Here is a 20,488-nt window from a genome sequence, read left to right as displayed (position 1 = left end):
AACGCGAAAAGTGGGGAAAACTCCGGATTGCCGGCAAAAAGCCACCGTTGACGCGCTAGACGCACATCGGGATTGAAACAGAAAGAGAAAAGAAGAGGGAAATTGACAAATATTTCTCCAAAGTTTCAAAAACTGTTCTAATTCAGTGTGCAGTTTCAGTCAGATATTTTTAAGTCCGATATTTTTTTAAAAAGAATTAATTAAATATAAGACAGCAACAGATAGCGGAAACCGAATTAAATTAGAACAAATTAAAATAAAATCAGCAATAGATAGCAGAAAGCGAATTAAATTAATATCTAAAAAAGTAGAAAACATAGCCAGCAGATTGCACATCGGGATTGAAAGAAAAAAAAGAAGGAAATTGACAAATATTTTTCCAAAGTTTTTTTTTAATTCAGTGTGCAGTTTCAGTTAGATTCTAAACCTATACTTACTTCAGCTTCTAAACTGAAGGGTATTAAGATTAATACTAATATCAGCTAGCAATCGCTCTAATGAACTTTGATAACTTAATTCAAAAAGACTTTATGACCGGGCTTTATCGGTTTATCCCGTTTCTTTTGATTTTCTCTTTGGACCCTGACCGCATTTGAAGTGCGAAATTCAATCAGTGAAAAAATTTAAAATCCATTTAGTTGAAACATAACCGATTATGACTTAACAACCGCGCTACATATGCTTATCCTGTTTCTTTTGTTCTTTTGATTTTGCTCTTCCGACTTTGACCGTATTCACTAAATTGCGTAAATCAATGCTTGAAAGAATTTAAAATCCATTCAGTTGAAACAGTGAGTGAAGTAAGTCAGAAGTCAAACGTTACAATCGTGACTTATATAAAACGAAAAACGTGATCAAGAGGTAAATGGAATTAAAGGAGAGCGCCTAAATAATAGCTGTTTGAGATGCTGACGACGGCTATTAATTAGCACTAAGCATTCCCAGTAGATTGCCGGTAAATAGCCACCATTAATTCCCATAACATCGATTGGTTTTGAAGGAACAGAAAAGCGAAGATAAAATTTGATTGTTGTACGCAAACATTTTGACCGCGCAAACTATTTTCATCGCATTTCGTAGTTCAATATAATATTCTGGTCGTTTGAATTTATCTTCCAATCTATTTATTCTATTTCTTGTTGTTTAATGCTATTAGTGTTTTGGCTAAGTTTAATGCTAAATTAGTAGTTTAATGCTAAATTGTTTAATGCTATTAGTGTTTTTAGTTTACGCTGTTATAATTAAGACCCTGTCATAGCTCCGCTAATTTTATATTCAAGAAAAATTACAATTTTAAGTCATTTTCTTATCATTTATAACATTAATAAATCTTTGTATTGTTTTGATTGTAATTTGTATCATAAGAAAGAGAAAAAGGTAAGCTGAATTTTAATTCCACAACCTATAAAAAATTAATTTTTTGATTGTATTTCGTATCAATAGAAGGAGTAACACCTACGCTAAATTTTAATACCACATGTCCTATAAAAAATTACTTTTTTGATTTATTAAAGCACAAAATTGAGTAGGAAAATGGTCATTTTTCACAATTATAACATCAATAAATCTTTGACAGTTGATGGTTTGAGTGTGATTGATATCATCAGAAATAAAAAAAACCTTAGCTAAATTTTGATACCACATGACCTACGATGAAAAAAATATTTCTCCGATTTATTAAAAAAAACCAATTTTTTATCGTATTATTAATTACCACTCTATTCCTAATCTTAATACGTTACTCCTATACTACAAAGCGAAACAATCGCTTACTTGTTTTACTAAAAATCACGCTTTTTTAATTGAATTGAAAAAGCTTTTGAATGAAAAAAGCTGCTAGATTTTTCTAGAATGATTCCACTCGAGTACACCTGTAAACAGAGATTCATTATTTAGCTTAGATGCAACATGTGTTGGATGGCTTAATTTAACCAAATTTTATGCGTTTCACTCAAAGGATATATATGTATGCAAAGTGCCTAATTTGGTTTTTGTTTTAACGTTATGGAAAAATCGTTGAAACTGTGATTTTATTATTGATTTAAAAGCGAGTAGTGGGTAATATATGCTTTCCAGTGTCTTTTCAAAAAATGTAAAAATTATGTAATTTACGGTTTAAACACAAAACAAAATGGTAAGTCCACCATTAGGTAGTTTTAAGTTAAAATCATGTGAACTTATGTGAATTTTTACAAATTTTTTTAAGGTGACTGGATAGCATATATTACTCACTACCGCGGTGGGCTTGGTCAGTAGCTAGCCACGGTTTAGTGAGGTGCACCGCGGGGGGAGCTGATTGGCGGCAACTGTGGGGGGAGAAACAGTGGGGGGGGGGAGAGGAAACACTGGGGGCAACGGTGGGAGGGGGTCTTTGGCCCCACGGGGCCCTTACGGCCAGAAGAATGAGAGAATTACGGCCAGAGAATTAAACATTCTTAATTAGGCGAAAAATTATTGGTAAAAAATCGGTAGTATGAACAAATAGCATAGAGAAGACACACGACTAAAGAATTCTCTACAAACTTCATTTAAGATCAATTTCAAATTTAAGAAAAAATGACTTCTGACCTCTCAAACAAAGTTGCGGCCATTTGATCGGCTATGAGAAGGTAGGGCATGTAATTTTCCATTGCAGATACAGCTGTCATCACTAGGGCATTCGAGTACTCAGTCGGGAATATCTCATTCATCGCAGAATACGCCGACAGTATCTAAACATACCCGGCAGATTGCAGGAAAAGAGCCGCTGTTGATTCCAATAAGCATGATTGGGATTGAAAGAATAGATATTGAAAAAAAAAAGATTTTTGTACAAAAACATTTTTTAAGTCTGATTTATTTTGATGGCATTCGTAGTTGAACATACTTCTGTTTCTTAGAGAGAGGCTACAGGGGATACTATCATTACCAATACGCATTAGAGATGGTAACTAAGACTTATAGGAACGTCGTTCAATTATCGGGCATCTAAAATTGGGCTTTATGGGTTTATCCCGTTTCTATTTCTGACTTCAATTTTTTATACTGACTCGGTTCATTTTGAATTGCTTTGCTGAGCAACTGATGTTCAAATTCACTTTAAGCAGAATGAGAGAAGAGAGAAACTAGCCTAGAAAAGTCAAAAAGATTTCACGCAAAATGTCGAAAAGGCGGCAAAATGATAAAGCAAAAAAAAGTTCGTCGAAGTAAAAAAAACATAGCCGGGAGAATTCCGGAAACGACTCGAAGTGAAAATCCATTTAAACGCCATCCAACTACTCATCAAACAAAACGTGCCTTCACTAATTTATGATAATCGTGAAACAAAGTCATGAAACAAAAAAGTAAAAACAAAATCAAATCTGTTAAAATATGATAAAAAATCTGATCAAATTTTCTTTTAAATTGAGATCTCGAAAAAACGATCTCTGCCAAAATAACTTCATCAAAACAACTAGTACTTAAAAAAACCACTTGTGAAGTTTGAAAAAATACTTTAGGCTAAATTATGAAAAAAAACAACGTTCAATGAAAAACTGGAAAAAGTTACTAAATTTTTTAATATTTCAAAAAACATATAAATCCATAGAAATATTCCCTTCTGCCAATAGGCTATCCAGATGCTCGCAAAACAATAGGCAAGTCACAATAGGCAAAGACCCCAAAAAATCACTCCAATAAAACTGATTAAAAAAAGGACTTTTCCTCTTCGAGTCGTAAAAATTGGAGCGCTATAATAGCCGGCTGAGAAGATGAGGGCTGCTATTAAACACAAAACGGATATATTCCGTTTGCCCCCCCCCCCCCCCCCCCTAGTACGTTATACTCTCCCCAGTTAGAGAGCACGTGCCATTACATAGTAAATCATCAGGTAAAAATATGGCACGTGCGTCGGGGGGGGGGGGGGGGGTTTGCAAATAATATGCACCCACTAAGCTTGGGGGGGGGGGGGGGCAAAAACAGAAAAGACCAAAACATTGCAATTCAGCTGTCTATCATGACTATCTCAGGTTCATATCAGTTAAAACCCTCAGTTAATGCTGAAGAGAAGCCAATTCCAAGAAAGTTAGTTCATATTTACTGCCGAGATCGAGAACAAACAAAATCTTATTTGAATGCAAGTTTGTATTGAAGCTATTACCAACTTACGAACCAATGTTAACAAATATATGTTGAAAGATTCAACGAATCTAAAGGCTTAGAAAAATTACTTTAATACAAAAAAACGGATCTTTATGTGCCCCCAGTTACAGAGCACGTGCCATTTCATAGTAAATCATTATTTTAAAATATGGCACGTGCGTCTGGGGGATGCTAATAATATGCGCCCACTAAGCTTGGGGGCACAAACGGAAAAAGAGCCAAAAAATCTAATAGGTCGTAGCTGTCTAACAAAAACACAGTAAAGAAGAAATGCAAGAATAATAGTAAATTTTGTGTCCTCAAAACTTCTGAAGTTAATGTGAACTCGATGCTATTACTCACACATTCTGCAATGTCCAAAATTAGCGATACACAAGCGGCACTCTCCGACAACTGCATAACAAAATCTATCGCCTTAGACGGAGGCAACGCGGTTCGAATCGAAGACGAGTCATCTACCGCTGAATCGAGTTGATACACAATCTGGTTATAACAATGAGCCACTACATTTTGTCTGTCATTATAGCTTAGTTTCAGGAATGAGTTGCGTATGTCTGCCCACGATGACTCGTCAAGATTTGTGGGCATTTCGGAGTGCTGAGAGGTGAGGATCCCAGAGAGTTGACGCATCACAGAATGCTGAGATGCCAATGCTTCGTCCCGCTTTGTTCCAAAACCATACAGCAGCATCAGTCTTAAACATAGCATAGTTACTTGAAATCAAGAACGAAATATTTTTTTGATGACAGCCAACACAAAAAATCAAAGCTTTTACTAAACAATTGTGAGCTAAGAGACAGTATTTTTCCACCGATCAGCAGCGTATTGAACCCTCATTCAACACACTTTAATTTGCTAAATTTTTAGGAGTTGAAAAAAGTTTAGATGACAAATTATTTGTTTATGAAACCCAGGGTTATTGTTGAAAATTAAGTTAGTTTATGTAAATACTCATTTGCTTATCTACGGCAGAAAACTTTGGCAAATCGAGGCTCGTGTTACCGAGTAAAATGAAACGAGCAATGCAGCGAGAAAACTCAACAGCGTCTTATTTGAACAAAATACGTTTTATTTTGCGTACAAAGGCCCGAAAAAGTTCAGTAGCGTATAAAAGGGGGTATTCAGCCAATAAATAAAAATTTTCAAAAATTGCTCTATTTGAGGCCCTTTTTTTAAAACCAAAAAAAATACCAAAAAACCGCCTATTTGGCGTATTTTTTTTGGAAATTATTTTTTCCTTAATTCTGGCTTACAACAACTATTTTGAAACATCTTGATATTTTTACGAACTACACTATAATAAACCAAAAATAAAAAAACGCTGTTCTACGTATAAAAAATATACAAAAAACTTTTGTTAAATACAAACTTTTCTTTAAAAAACAATAAAAAAACTTAAATTTGTTATATCAGAATAAACTAGATCTGCAAATGTTGCATCTAAAGCAACAAGAATTTTAACATCACTGCAGTTAAACTGTTTTTCACAAATGTAGCATCTATGTCAACAAAAACTGAACAAAATCGATTATTTCATGTCAAACCAGCAAATTGAATTAAAATTGAAAATGAATGAATGAAAAGCATCTAGATCTCTCTCTTTGCGCTACGTATTATAGCAATTAAGACTATCAAAAGAGGTCGTTCACCTATTAGAATTGTGAAAATCTGCATAAATTAGAAAACAAAATAAATCAAAAAATCTTTATTTCTCGATAAAAATGATCAAGATAAAATCCTAGATTATCACCACACCTAAGTGACTATGCAGTTATATTCTAGGATATTCTTTAACCAATGAGTAATTCAAGTTATGCTCAGCACAACAAAAATGGGCAATCGGTCATGAGATACTTTCAAGCCATGTAGGCATAGTGAGAAATCGGTTAATTGATACCCTTAGAGTCACACAAGGCGTTATTTTGATTATTTTAGTTAAAAAATTCTCATGTTTCTTGTTACGAAAACGAAGGGTACTGATTGGTTAACGATGATTACATAAACCGAACGAGTCATTCTCGGTATGTTATGCAACTTGAAAAGTTTGTAAGAGTGGAAACTTCTTTACTTTAAGAGTTGATAATTTTTGTGGAAGTAAAATTACAAGATGGACGCAGAAGAACAATCGGTTCCGAAATATTGAAAAGAAGTTAAGAAAAATGAAACGAGCAATGCAGCGAGAAAACTTACGTCATTTCTCAACAGCGTCTTATTTGAACAAAATACGTTCTATTTTGCGTACAAAGGCCCGAAAAAATTCAGTAGCGTATAAAAGGGGGTATTGAGCCAATAAATAAAATTTTTCAAAAAATGCTCTTTTTAAGGCCCTTTTTTAAAATCAAAAATAAATTCCAAAAAACCGCCTATTTGGCGTATTTTTTTTGGAAATATTTTTTTCCTTAATTCTGGCTCACAACAACTATTTTGAAACATTTTGTATAATGACTAGCAATTTTTACGAACTACACTAACATAAACCAAAAATAGTGAAACGCTGTTCTACGTATAAAAAATATACAACAAACTTTTGTTAAATACAAACTTTTCTTTAAAAAACATTAAAAAAACTTAAAATTTTGTTATATCAGAAAAAACTAGATCTGCACTTGTTGCATCTAAAGCAACAAGAATTTTAACATCACTGCAGTTAAACTGTTTTTCACAAATGTAGCATCTATGTCAACAAAAACTGAACAAAATCGATTATTTCATGTCAAACCAGCAAATTGAAACAAAATTGAAAATGAATGAATGAAATGCATCTAGATCTCTCTCTTTGCGCTACGTATTATAGCAATTAAGACTAACAAAAGAGGTCGTTCACCTATTAGGATTGTTAAAATCTGCATAAATTAGAAAACGAAATAGGTCAAAAAATCTTTCTCGATAAAATTGATCAAGATAAAATCCTAGATTATCACCACACCTAAGTGATTATGCAGTTATATTCTAGGATATTCATTAGCCAATGAGTAATTCAAGTTATGCTCAGCACAACAAAAATGGGCAATAGGTCATGAGATACTTTTAAGCCATGTAGGCGTAGTGAGAAATCGGTTAATTGATACCCTTAGTCACACAAGGCCTTATTTTGATTATTTTAGTTAAAAAATTCTCATGTTTCTTGTTACGAAAACGAAGGGTACTGATTGGTTAACGATGATTACTTAAACCGAACGAGTCATTTTCGGTATGTTATGCAACTTGAAAAGTTTGTAAGATTGGAAACTTCTGTACTTTAAGAATTCATAATTTTTGTGGAAGTAAAATTACAAGATGGACGCAGAAGAACAATCGGTTCCGAAATATTGAAATGAAGTTAAGAAAAATTTAGAAAAGTTTGAAAGAATGATGTAAGTAAGCGGTGGTTTTACGTTGAAGTATAGGAGTAACGTATTTTCAATAGGAATAGAGTGGTAAAAATAATAATACGTTGGAGTATTAGGAGTAACGTATTCGTATTAAGATTAGGAATAGATAAAAAAAATAGTTCTTCTGTAATAAATCATATATTGAATTTTTATATGGGTGATGTGGTATCATAACTTAGCTTTGGAATTTCCCTTTAAAATTGGATCATTCACTCTCAATAAACATTCGTCCAGAGGGATTTATTAATGTTATAAGAGATCAGAAATGATAAGAGATAAGAAATATTATAGTTTATCTCGAATATTTTCTTAAATATTAATTTTTTTTAAAGGTTATGTCTTATTTAAAATTAACTGATGTTTTTCTCTGTCTAATGACATCATTCACTTATTAAGCAATTGTACAGTAAGATCTATTAACGTTTGAAGTGACAAAAATGTCCTTATTTATGCCCAATTTGCGGTTTTTCTTCCATCAATTGCGGTTTTTGTTTACTATGAGTGATTTGACATTAATATTTAGCTTAGGTCTTTCTAATTCTAATGATACAAAATGTATTCACAAAACAATATTTATCAATGATTTATAAAAATTACAAGTAATAAAAAATACCTATTATTATGGTTTTTCTCAAATATAAAATAAGCGAAGCAATGACCAAAACTAATCTAGAAACATTAATAGAATTAAACAATCTGGAAGAATATAGAAGGAACAGATTAGAAGATAAGTTAAAAAAACAAGAGTATCGTGGTAACATTGAATTATTTGATCCTATAAAACTCAGAATTAACAAAATGAAAAGCTTGACGATCAAATAAATTTAATGAATGAAGGTGTAGCTAATCGAAATCAAACAAAGCATTAGAAATTATAGAAATCCCATTACCCTTAACACTAACTAATTACAATAATCATCCACAAACTGTTGACCATTTCAATACACTTACAGTTAGCAATGAGATTATTAACTTCTGAAAGAAATTTGACACCAAACAAATAAACAATTTGAGTTGATACATATTCAATTAAATTTACAATGAATGATGCAGATATATCTGTAGGACCCGATGTTAAAAGAGTAAAAGACCATATCTATACCTTCACTAACGGTTTCTCAAAGTTTTTGACTAATAAAAATCTAGCTAAACGAGATATTATAGATAAAGAGATAATTTAAAAAAATTTCTAAAGGATATTAATTACACGCAAAAAGCAGATACCAGCAGTAGAGCAAAAGTTGTTAGAGGTTTAATGCAAAAAGCTATCGGCGAAGCCGCTTCGCGGATCAGCGAAAGAGTTAAATTTGTTTTCCCAACAGCAGATAGCAAGAGATCCTAGTAGTAGTGATGATACTGTTTACCAAAGTAATGGAGAAATTAATGCTAGTGGACTAGTTAGTCCTAATCAAACGATTTATTAGAATTATTAGAAATACTTATTCAAGAAACAAAAGCAGGACACAGCGGATTATATGATGAGATGTTAGATGTAACTAAACAACTATAATGAACAAATGTTATTACACAAGAACAACCAGATAATTTTATTTTTAATTATGGCAGATAATATAGTTAACAAATTAGGTACTAAATTAGTCATCAAAATAATAGTAAATGAAACAACAAAATCAACAACAACAAGAATTAGTTAAAGAGACATTCTCACTACAAATAACAAAATTCCAAGGGGAAAGAATAATGACTTTATAAAAAGACGAAGCATGGTCTGCTGATTTAATTGATAAAACAACTTTAAGTGAATATAATAATTATAAATTTATATTAACAGTTGTAGATATACTTATGCCAATAACAAATATGCCTGGACTGTGGCTCTAATGAATAAAACTAGTATATCTGTAACAAATGGCTGTAAAACAATTTTATTAGAAGGTAGGATACCAGAAAAATGAAGGGTTGATGAGGTAGCGAGTAAAAATAATAAAAAATTGAAACTTTTACTTAAACAACCTTAAACGTAACTATAATCAACATATACTGATGTAAAAATTGTATTTACAGATAGATTTAATAAACATTATTACATATAATTAGTAATTAAACCAATGTTTAAATGGCAATATCAATTAGATAAACATGCCAAATGATTTTGTTGTAACATATAATAATAATTGTAGCATATAAAAAGAATAATAACATATAAAAATAACAACAATAATAATATTAATAATAATAATAACAAATAATAATAAAGATAATATTACCCATTAATAATCATATAAAAATAAGCAATAATAATAATAATAAATGCTGCTGTAACATTTCTTACAAAATCAACATTTAATTTTGGTGATTATGTAAGAAACGCCGATAAGAATTTTTCCAAAAAGATATACATCTAATTGAAAAAGAGAATTGTTTAAATTTATTGTTCAAAGAATACAACCACCAACTTATAAAAAAGAAGATATAAGTGGTGATATAATAGAATAAGTATTTTAACAAGAGTTACCAAAGTCTAAATTTAACTTGGAATCTAACAACAAAGTTTTATAATCACTTGGGATTTTTCTTGATGCAAATGAAAAGAAACAGATTCCACGTTGGCAAACAAGTATTATTAAAACCAGCAAACAATCTAACAACAAGTAAAACACATCAATTATTTTTGGAAGGCAATGAAAGCATTGATATGAATAGTAAAAATATTGTTCAGAACTAACATATTCCCACTGAAAATAAAGATGCTATAAAATATTGTGGTGATAACTTAAAAACATCTGATAAAATTAATACATTAATACAAATAAATGAGTTATGTAAAAGAAAATTTGAAGAAATTAACAAGTGTTATTCGTTTACACACATCTTCAATTGATGATAATACAATTAAAAAATTAACTGAAAATACAAATAATTTGACTGCCTGATCTAAAAAAATTACTGACGTTGAAGATAAATTTATTCAAAATTGTAATAAAGTATCAGTCGGTACTATCTCTAAATATAATGAATTAAAACAAGAATCTGATAAAACAAAGTTTAATCAAAACTATACTCGCACACATATAGATGTTATGTTTACTCATGGTCTATATAATTTAGAAGTACTTTTATCAGGAAAGCTGCTTCGCAGATTAGAAAGTTAATACCACAATAAATAATATCTATACCGTTGAAAAGTAATTTAGTTGAAAATAAAGACAAAGTAAGATTAGTGATGCATTGTCAAATTAATCAAGATATAATGAAATAAATTGAAAGTTGTTTTACTAATGAAAATGAATCAAGCAAAACAAACAGCACCAAGTGAAACACTATTATATCCTGGCATATCTACACTTACAGAACGATTCATCAGCGATAAAACTAAAGCAAACAATAACTTTAATAACAATATTAGTATTATTAAAGATATTCAAAATTACCGAGTAACTGAAACTAATAAATATAGTAAAAAGTTAAGTAAATATAGATCTTATATTAACATTGGTGAGACAACAAAAATCATATCATCAATTATCATCCGTTGCAGCTTTTTTCAGTCCTTGAAAAAGAGTATAATGAGCACATAGAAGCTATAGTAAACAGAAAGACTCTAGATTACTTAGAGTACAGAGCGTTACATCCGAAGACAGCGCTTGAGTTGAAAACACTCACAATAGTGTGAGCGCATAAGAACATCATCCGGTCCCTGATCACACACTCCCGACCGAAAAAAATTTCTAAGCGTTGCCGGAAAACGCTTCGTACCCGTGTGTTCGTGGAGGCGGAGCCTACTGGAACCTTCGGTAACCTGAATGTTTCCCAGTTTTGCGTTGTTGTTGGAGCCCACCCGGTAACTGGCGGTGTGACTTAGTTCACTCACGTGTTTCCTTGTAGTTTGCGATTGGTTCTCAACAGTAGTGCTTTACTAAACGTTTCGCTCTCCCCATTTTCTTAAGTTAATCACGATCGTCCGTTTTCCGCAGTTCATCTAGTTTTATTATATCAGTTTCCACCTTGTATTGTTTCCATCTCTGCTGTAACTTCTTTCTTTTTCCCGTTTATTTGTTGTATAATGTAGTATGTTGAGTTATCTCCTGCGTCGTTTACCCGGCGTCCCTTCCCGTGAGCATCCCGTTTCGCCATGCACTGTTCACCAGGCGTCCCGTCCCGTGCGCATCCCGTTTTATCGTGCGCTGTTCGCCCAGCGTACCGTTCCGTTCGCACACCGTTTCGTTGTGCGCTGTTTGCCTGGCATTTTGATCCCGTCTGCCGCGTTGTGCGCTCCTTGCTTGGCTTTTCCGTTGCTTCTGTTCGTTTCCTGCCCCTCATGCATAGTTTGCCCGACGTTTGCCTTCCTTTCGTCCCCTCTACTGTTGCGTCGTGCGTCGCTCGTTCAGCGTTTCTCCCACCCGCCCCGCTACTCGTTCCGTAGCGCGTTCGACTTCCATGCGCTTGACGCATTTCCTTTTCTTTTGCCTGGTACTTCTGTACACCTTTGCTCTTTGGCGGTTTGGTGGGCAAACCGTCATACTAGGCTTCGGTATAACCCATTTGTGTTGTGTTTGCGTATGTGAGTATTTTTGTAGTAGCAACGAATTAATCCCGCTTCTATAAGACCATGGCAATATAGGGAAAAAAAACAGAAAATATTACACTGCGAGGGCAAAATTAGAGGCTGAACTTAGTAACATCTATAGACATCAACCATTCCATTGGTAGATGAACAGGACAGGAAAAAAAGATTGAACAACTGATTTTACAGTGCAGAGATGGTTTCATTAATGTAATTATTACGAATGAGGAGCTCTTTGATCTTGCGCAAAAGGCTGAAGACGAGCTCTTTGATCTTGCGCATAAGACTGAAGACCGCATAAGACTAATCGATAAGAATGAGGAGCTCTTTGATTGGCGCATAAGACTGAATTATGCTCTATCAATAATAAAGCAAAAGACTCAAAACCTAGAGCAATAGTTAGAGAGTGTAACTAGGAAATATGAAAATATTGCTGCTGCTCAAGGGTACATTGTTTTGGCCCGAGACAAAGGGACAGCAGACCAGTGTACATCTCACCGGTCAAAGTCAGGATCGCACATGACTTCCTCGAAGAGATCAAGCTAGCGTCAATGTAAATTAGAAATAACTTAAAAGGGAGGAACGTGAAAAACAACACGGGGCAGAGCTGTGCATTGCCAAACAGCTCCTTGAAATTTGAAAACAAATGCAATTGCGAGAACTAGAAATTCAGCAGCTTGAGGGGGAACATCGCAAGCAGGTGGCTGCTGCAACCATTGGGGAAACTGAATTGATAGCAAAATCATCAGCAGTCGGGTCGGACACAGCCAAATTGAGCGAGCTGTTTACTGAAAGAAACACAACAAAGAGTAAGCAACTTGTTCAAGATTGGGTCATTTCGTCAGCGGCCGGTAACATAGCAGATGTTGCAAATGAACTGCATTTGCGCCATTCTGAGTCCATCTCTCAATCAAATCAAGCCACTGCTATTCGTGCGTCTTCAGCTCAACCTCTTAACTCGCACCGTTTTGATCTGAATGCAAATGGTCAAGTTGAGGCCATAATCAGCCTCATTGTCAATATGCCGGAAGACACCGGTAATAGGAACTTTGTAATTGATAATGCAGCTCTTGAAACTTACATCATTCAAGAAGAGCAACAGCCTCAAATACACCTCCACCACCGCCAAAACTTTGACATGCGAGCACAATTAAACCCCCCAAACTCTGTCTGTGGCTACCACGCATTTCGATGGTCTGCAGTTTGACGACCAACTAGCCCGCAGGTCAAGCAAGCCCGGACAGTTGAACCTGGTCAGCTCCCTCGTTCGCCACAATTAATTACATTCGCCAATGTTCTGCCAGCACTTAACCAACCACAAGCTCACATAGACGCTCCCGCCGTTCCATCACCGGCCCTTAACCCCACAGCCCGGCAACTCCCGTTAATTCCACTCACATTTCGTTTTGTTCCCGCACCAACATTACCAGCACTCCCATTAAATGTCAATAAACCTGTGGCAAACAATGCCAAGCAGTTACCACCCTCTGTACCCACACAAAACTTTCCCCGGCCCCGCAGCAGCGGTACATGCCACGAAGAAGAGTCCCCTCAACCCAAGCAGCTCACCCTCTGTCGGATCCAAACCTCCGGCGCTTTCCGGTATCAGTTCCATATAATGCAACCCAATTTGTCGTACCACTGGCCCTGTTATGCAACCCTGATGTCCCTATATCACACCACACCACTCCTCCACTCAGGTGCAAGCACCATCAAGACAGCAAACTCACGTTACATCAGACTTCGTGCAACCGAATCCCTTTAGTTCTTCCACTGGTACCGCCCCAACCTTGGTCACTCGCATTTTCCATCCAACGTATGGATCTACCGTTCTTTTGGGGTTGTTTAGGGGTGGCCCACGCGTTGTTTTGGGGTGGCCCAACGTACCTCAACTTCAGCTCCTTCTTTGGAAACCACGGATTTGATAAAACAGTTGAAGACGCAATCAATAGTATGAAGAAAGATCCACTGCCCCAATGGAAAATTTCACAGTACAATGGTGACCCCCTGCAGCGGCATGAATGTTTTGGGCAATTTAAAAGCGCCACAGACTCAAAAGTCACTGATTGATGATAAGCTGACTCACTTAAAAACTCTAGTAGCTGGAGAAGCAAAAACCGCTATCGCTGAATTTGCATACTGCAGAATAATGTACAAAGGTGTACTTAGGACACTTGAACGTAAATTTGACCAGCCACGGGCAGTTTTCATTGCACATCTGGACTAACTCCGCTCTTTACCACCACTACATATGCGCAAAAGTGATAACCTCATCAACTTTTCTGCAATCAACTCGTCTTGTCGGGGTCTTTCATACGACGCTGACTTCAATAGCGCCTCGCTAATTAACACGACAGTGCAGAAAAATGCCACCCAATATAACGGTCACTCCCAACGTTCCAGAAGCATTGGGTTAAACAGATACTCCTCGACTTCAACGATTGATTGAAGCAGAAGGCCGAAGCATATGACTTGATTAAACAAACATCAACAAAGGCAAGAACTGAGGACAACACGAATTCAGTAAACAAGACCAAAGTTGCCTCAAGGACATTCGCTGCCAACAAACAGCACAGCAAAAAAGCACATACAAGCCGGCTGCAACAGCATCACCCTCTACTTGCTTCATTGTTGGTAAAGTTAACGACCAATTATGGGAGCGTCGGGTATTTAGAGACAAGTATCCCACTCAGTGAGCAAAGGTAATGGCCGAAGCAAAAGTGTGGCTCTCAAGTTTGAGGGAAAAATGTATGTTCCAGCAGAGCCGAAATCCAAGGAAACGTAGGAAAGATGGTTGCAACAGCTCCCATAACACTTTTATTCAGGGACCTGAGAAGGTTTATCCATCGAAATCTCTTCAACAACGGCAATCACAATGCTGGCGCAAATCAAAGCCAACCTTCTAGAGGGCAATCATCGAACAAGACCACAAAAATGCCATCTGTCAGTGATGTGGAAGGCCTCTTTCAGGTAACCGGACTGCAGTTGGCTAATTCGTTGGGTAAAGACTCCACGGCTTTAGTTCTGTGCGATACCGCTTGCAGTAGCTAATGGGTGTCCAATAGCATCGCAGGTAGACTTGATTTGCACGACAAGGGTATAAATACCGAGGAAGTTATTGCCACAAAATTGGTAGAATTAACTGTAAAACCACCCGACAACCAAGTATTCGAACCTTTTAAAGTGAGTCCTTACGTGAAGGAAAATTTCGATGTAGGCGCCGACGTAATCAACTTAATGCACTTCAAGAAACATATCCTCACCTAGCACCTCTAGACCCGATGATACTCGGAAAAGATGCGTATCATGCCATCCGCCCGTTAGAGTACTTCGCTGCCTACTAGAAGAGCTTGCCTTTCGCTTGCCCATAGGCGGGGTTTTAAGTGGCCCTTCACGGTTGTCTTTGGTTTTATTTTCGACTTGTTTCAAAGCTAATATGGCGCAGGATTTCGAGCTTAAAAGTCAGGTAAAGTCTTGGTACGATGTGTAGTCGTATGGCGCACTTAAGTAAGTAGACCTACGATCCAACTCGTAGGCACGTGCCAAAATAATCGAATACAATCAACAAAGACTTAGAGAAGGGCTACGTAGTAAGGGTCAGAGATGTCCACAAGATTTAAAGTCCCTCCGAACCTGAGTGGTACCTACCGCACCATCCAATTGTTAACCCGACACAAGTCAGGCAAGGTTGGTAGGGTTCTAAATGCAGCAGCTGAATTCCACGGCGCATCACTATTTAAGTCGTTACTCACCGGACCTGATTTACAACGAAACCTAATCTATGTACTCCTACGGTTTAGACAACGTCCATTTGCCGTATCAGCCGAAATCGAGGGAACGTTCCTCCAAGTGAGAGTTTTACCGTGTGATCAGCTATCTTTGCGCTTTTGTGCCGGGATGACCCCACATCAAATACTGTGGTACACCAGTACACACGCCACATCAGTGGGGCAAAAGACTCGCCCGCCTGCGCTAACTACGCACTACAGCGCACGGCACGTGACAATGCTAAACAGTATCCTAAAGCAGCAAAAACCGCTCTTGAGAACCTCTACATGGACGATTGCCTATATTCAGTGGAATCCCCGAGATGGACCTCATAAGGTCGAAGAAATTCGTACACTTTCTCCATCTAGTTGGTTTCAAGCTTGCTAAGTTTTTAAGCAATGTGCCAGATCTGGCTGACCTCATTGATGAGTCTCCTCAATCTACTGAGCCAAAAGTCAATGTTTTATCCAACGAGAAGTCAACGCACGTGCTTGGGTTTAAGTGGGATCAGAACAACGACATTTTGCTTGAGAGCAGAAGTACTGATAGCACCATCACAAAGAGTTTAATAAAGCGCCTGGTTTGAAGTCTCGTGTCAAAGGTATACAAACCAGTTGGTCTTGTTGCACCGTTTACTGTATGTGATCGTTTAATCTTGAAAGACGTTTCAATGGACGTGTCAATGGACAAAGTTGCGTTGACTAGTTACCCAAAGACACAAATGACAGATCTCTTGAATGTTGCGTTGAACTGCCGCAGTTGGCTAAGATCACTATTACATGATGTAACTTTTCAGGAGCGCTCCAACCTCTTAAATTTCGCCTAGTTTGTCGATAGCTCGCATGACGTTTTCAGTGCCGTAGGCTTTCTTAGGGCCCAAGTAAGTCGCACTTCTGGGGAAGCTTAAACAGAGTTGGAGTTTGTCCTTGGCAAGGCCGGCGTCGCAACCATGGTAATGACTGTTCCTGAGTTGGAATTACAAGCCCCTCTCCTCGCTCCACGTTTAAAACTGAAACCTGTCGAGCACTAACCATTACTTTGGATAAAGTGTTTGTGGACAGATAACGAAAGTGTTTGTAACCTTTCGGTGGTTAAACTGAACCAATAAACAGCCCATCTTCATAGCGAATCGTGTGAGATCTTGCAGTTCAACAGCGTGGACCAATTTAACCGCGTCGCCACTTACAATAATTCGGCAGATACTGGCACGCGTGGTATGTCCGCTGAGGTTTTGCAATCAATCCAGTAGCTGGGTGAGCGGTCCTGAATTCTTGAGAACCAAAAAATTCCCCCTGGGATCGAAAACCTACGTCGTCGATAACATCATGCTCGGCGTTGTAACCAAAGAACAAGATGATGACTCCACCTCAAACTTAGCCGCATCCGCAACCAAGGCCGCTAAGGAACCAAGCATTCATCTATTATCGTTTGATGAGTAAAGTTATTATAAAAAAACTACTTTGTGTTACCGCATACATGCTCCGTCTTTTACCAGTTCACGAAAGTTACCGTAACGTTTACGGCAGCAAAACGAATCCCGTCGAACTTGACGAAGCCGAGCATCATCTCCAGTAATTTGTTCAAGGAGTCCTTTAGTATGGAAGGAACGACCCTCTTGACTGCAAATCTCAAGTAGAGCAGCCGCATTGCTCAGTTTATACAGTTTCTCGGGCCTCATGGTCTCATTCTTCTGGTCGACTCTGACACCTAGTGGAAATTGACTTTGACACTAAACATCCTATCAAGGCGGATGCGCATCATACACTTGTTATACTGTTCTCAAGGCATACTGACTTAAAAAACATCAAAAGGGCATTGATTACTTCAAGTCAAAGGTACAGGAACGTTATGTCATCCTTAAACTACGTTCCTCACTGCGTTCCATCAAGACAAACTGCGTCTTTGCAAAGTTCCATACGGCAATCGTTGAACCGATCATGACAGACCTCCCAAAGGAGTAACTCGCTTACTAGTCCCTCCCCTTTACAAACACCGGGGTTACTTTGGCCCATTCACATCACGGTTCGTCAGTTCAGCCAGAAGGTGGGGATTTCTCTTCAGTTGTCTGTCCACTCGTGCTGTCGATGTTGAAGTTGTTCCGTCCATGGACACTAGTTCCCGTGTAATGGGAGGAGCGGTTCATCTCCCGCCGGGGTATACCTGCTATATTCGGTAAGATAAGGGTACAAACTTTATCTGGTCAGATAATGGTAAAAACTTTATCGGAGAGGAGGAAGAGCTCCGTGAATGTATTGAAAAATTGAATACTCAACATCACAGCGGATCTTGCGCATAACGGCATTAAGTGGAGGTTCAAATCGCCCAGTGCGCCAAACCAAGGTGGTATCTGGGAGAGGTTGGTCCGCAGTTTTAAGAGAGTTCTCTACACAATCCTCGGTACATGTCCCCTCACAGATGAGGTTTTGAGCATTTCATTTTGCCTAGTTGAATACGCACTGAACGCACGTCATTAACGCCCCTAAGCGCTGACCCGTCCGACGGCGCAATTACACAACCATTTTCTACTTAGTAACCCAACAACCGGACTTCCGTTCATCGCTGCCGTCGACGAGTTCGATCATCGTAAGCGGTACTCTCGTGCACAGTCTTACTCCAACGCAATCTGGGCACGTTGGCTGAAAGAATATGTACCTGCTGTGAACCGTAGATCCAAGCGGCAGACGCCTGCCGAGCAGCACCTCAAGATTGATGACTTAATTTGGATCGTTGAGGAAAGCAACCATAGGGGTTATTATCCAACTGCTCGGATCGAAGAACTCCGATACGGTTCCGACAGCGTCGCCCACTCCGCCATCGTACACATGTCGTTGACATTGCTCGTCCGCCAGATCTTTAAGATTGTACAAATCCTCCCAATATCTTCTTCCGGGCCAGAGGATGTTACCAAGTAAAATGAAATGAGCAATGCAGCGAGAAAACTATTACGTCATTTCTCAACTGCGTAAGTCTTATTTTAACAAAATACGTTCTATTTTGCGTGCAAAGGCCTGAAAAATTTCTTTTAACCTAATTTTAATTTAACCTAATTACATAATGTATCAAATAAGACGAGTTTAGGCTAATTATTTGTAGGTTTCAAAAACATATCAGTGATCGATCGAAGCCAAAAATTGGCCCAGATATTAGAAATGCCAAAAAAGAAAGCTAGATTTGCTGCTTAGAGTTTATGTTGCTATTTTGCCTTGATAATAGAATACGGTTGGCCTTAGCCTCACGATGTTACTACGATGCCTTATATAATAAAACGAATTGAATAAAACACCGGAAGTGTTTTTCGTCACCTTTACGAGAAGCACTTTTTACTTTAGCCGAACTTATAAGTTGCAGTTAATTGAAGTCGCAGTTAATTGAAAAATGAAATGAGTCGTCAAACTTTGGGACATACCTTTGATTGACATCGTTGCTATTATCGCGTGAAACTGGAAAATGAAGAGCGTACAGCAAGTGGCGTTTTCCCGAGAAATCACAAATAGATTCTGTTTCACCATCTGCCGCTGTATTTTCAGACGCCGAATAATCATCCGAAGAATCTAAATCCTGGTGGAACAATGCACAGGTACACAAATCTCCACGAGATATTAACAACCTCATGTAGTGATCGTGTGAAAACACAGCCGCGTCTATGAGTTCATGAATGAGTAAAACTAGAGATGCGAATGTGCGTTCCTCTTCAAACGAATTGTTTTCGTGACCAGGGGGGTGGTTCAAAGTTGGCGCAAATTCGTCCAAAAACTTAGTAATAAATTTTTGGCATACAAAATGATGTCTGGAGCCAGTTGGATCCTGGGCTTCGATCCAAAGTTGGTAATGCGATAATAAAGCTGCAACAACGGGAGCTCGATGACAGCCCGGTCTGTAGAAGGAAGTTGACCAATCACAGAGGGTTTTGACCACTAGCCAATCAGATGACTCGCTGTTTTTACCCACATTACCAGAGGATGCAGCAGATGATGAGGGGTACGTGCTCTTTTTGAAGACACTTTGAAATAAGGTCTTCATGTTGAATTCTTCCGATGTTTGGTGAAAATCGAAGATGTCGAGTTGTTCAACTATTTCCAGTACTCGCTGTACTTCGTTACCTAAAACAGCAATCTACCGTCAACATCCTTCATTTCACAACTATATAAGTAAATTCAACTTTATTACAACTTCCGCTAATCAGCGACAAACCTTGTTTCTCCCATTTTTTCCTTGCTTCCAAATAACCATTCTAACTAACTGAAACGGCGGAGAACAATTAACAACGGAGAAAATAGCGTAGCGAAACTGTATGAAGTGCACTAATAAATCGACTTTTTTTGCGACACAATGGAACCAATTTTATTTGCAATTCGAGTTAAAAGGCTTAATTATGAATGAGGGCGATTTAGATCATGCAAATATTAATTGGTCAGCTGAGAATAAAATCAAACGAAGCCGGTATATTGCCTGAAAAAGCCAAGTTGTTAAAGATAAAAATAAAGAAAATAAAGATAAAAATAAAGCAGATTTGTAGTTGTTGCGTTATATGGTGGTAATAAATATCTTGAATACGAACTAAAAAACATAGCCGAAAGAATTCCGACACGAAGTAGAAAAACGACCAAGCTCATTAACCAAATGCACATTCTACAAACTTATACTAATCTGAGCATACTAAATACTACAACATACTAAAATTTGAACATACTACGACCTTATT

The 20,488-nt window shown here is 37.3% G+C and overlaps 1 protein-coding gene across 3 annotated transcripts in view; it reads right to left on the bottom strand.

Annotated features, from left to right (window-relative positions):
* The window catches only part of LOC142336205 (mediator of RNA polymerase II transcription subunit 12-like protein), a 305,636-nt gene that overhangs the window by 176,554 nt on the left and 108,594 nt on the right, over positions 1–20,488 (bottom strand). For all 3 annotated transcript variants that reach the window (XM_075384862.1, XM_075384864.1, XM_075384863.1), the window contains 3 exons: positions 19,193–19,886; positions 4,465–4,816; positions 2,569–2,711 (listed from right to left, as the gene is read on the bottom strand). In XM_075384862.1, coding sequence (XP_075240977.1) covers positions 2,569–2,711; positions 4,465–4,816; positions 19,193–19,886 — 1,189 coding nt within the window. The remainder of the gene's footprint in view (positions 1–2,568; positions 2,712–4,464; positions 4,817–19,192; positions 19,887–20,488) is intronic.

Source organism: Convolutriloba macropyga, chromosome 3, assembly GCF_964194025.1.
Source record: "Convolutriloba macropyga chromosome 3, txConMacr16.3, whole genome shotgun sequence".
Taxonomy (NCBI): Eukaryota; Metazoa; Xenacoelomorpha; order Acoela; family Convolutidae; genus Convolutriloba; species Convolutriloba macropyga.
The sequence above is the reverse complement of the archived record's forward strand: the minus strand, read 5'-3'. Positions and strand labels throughout refer to the sequence as shown.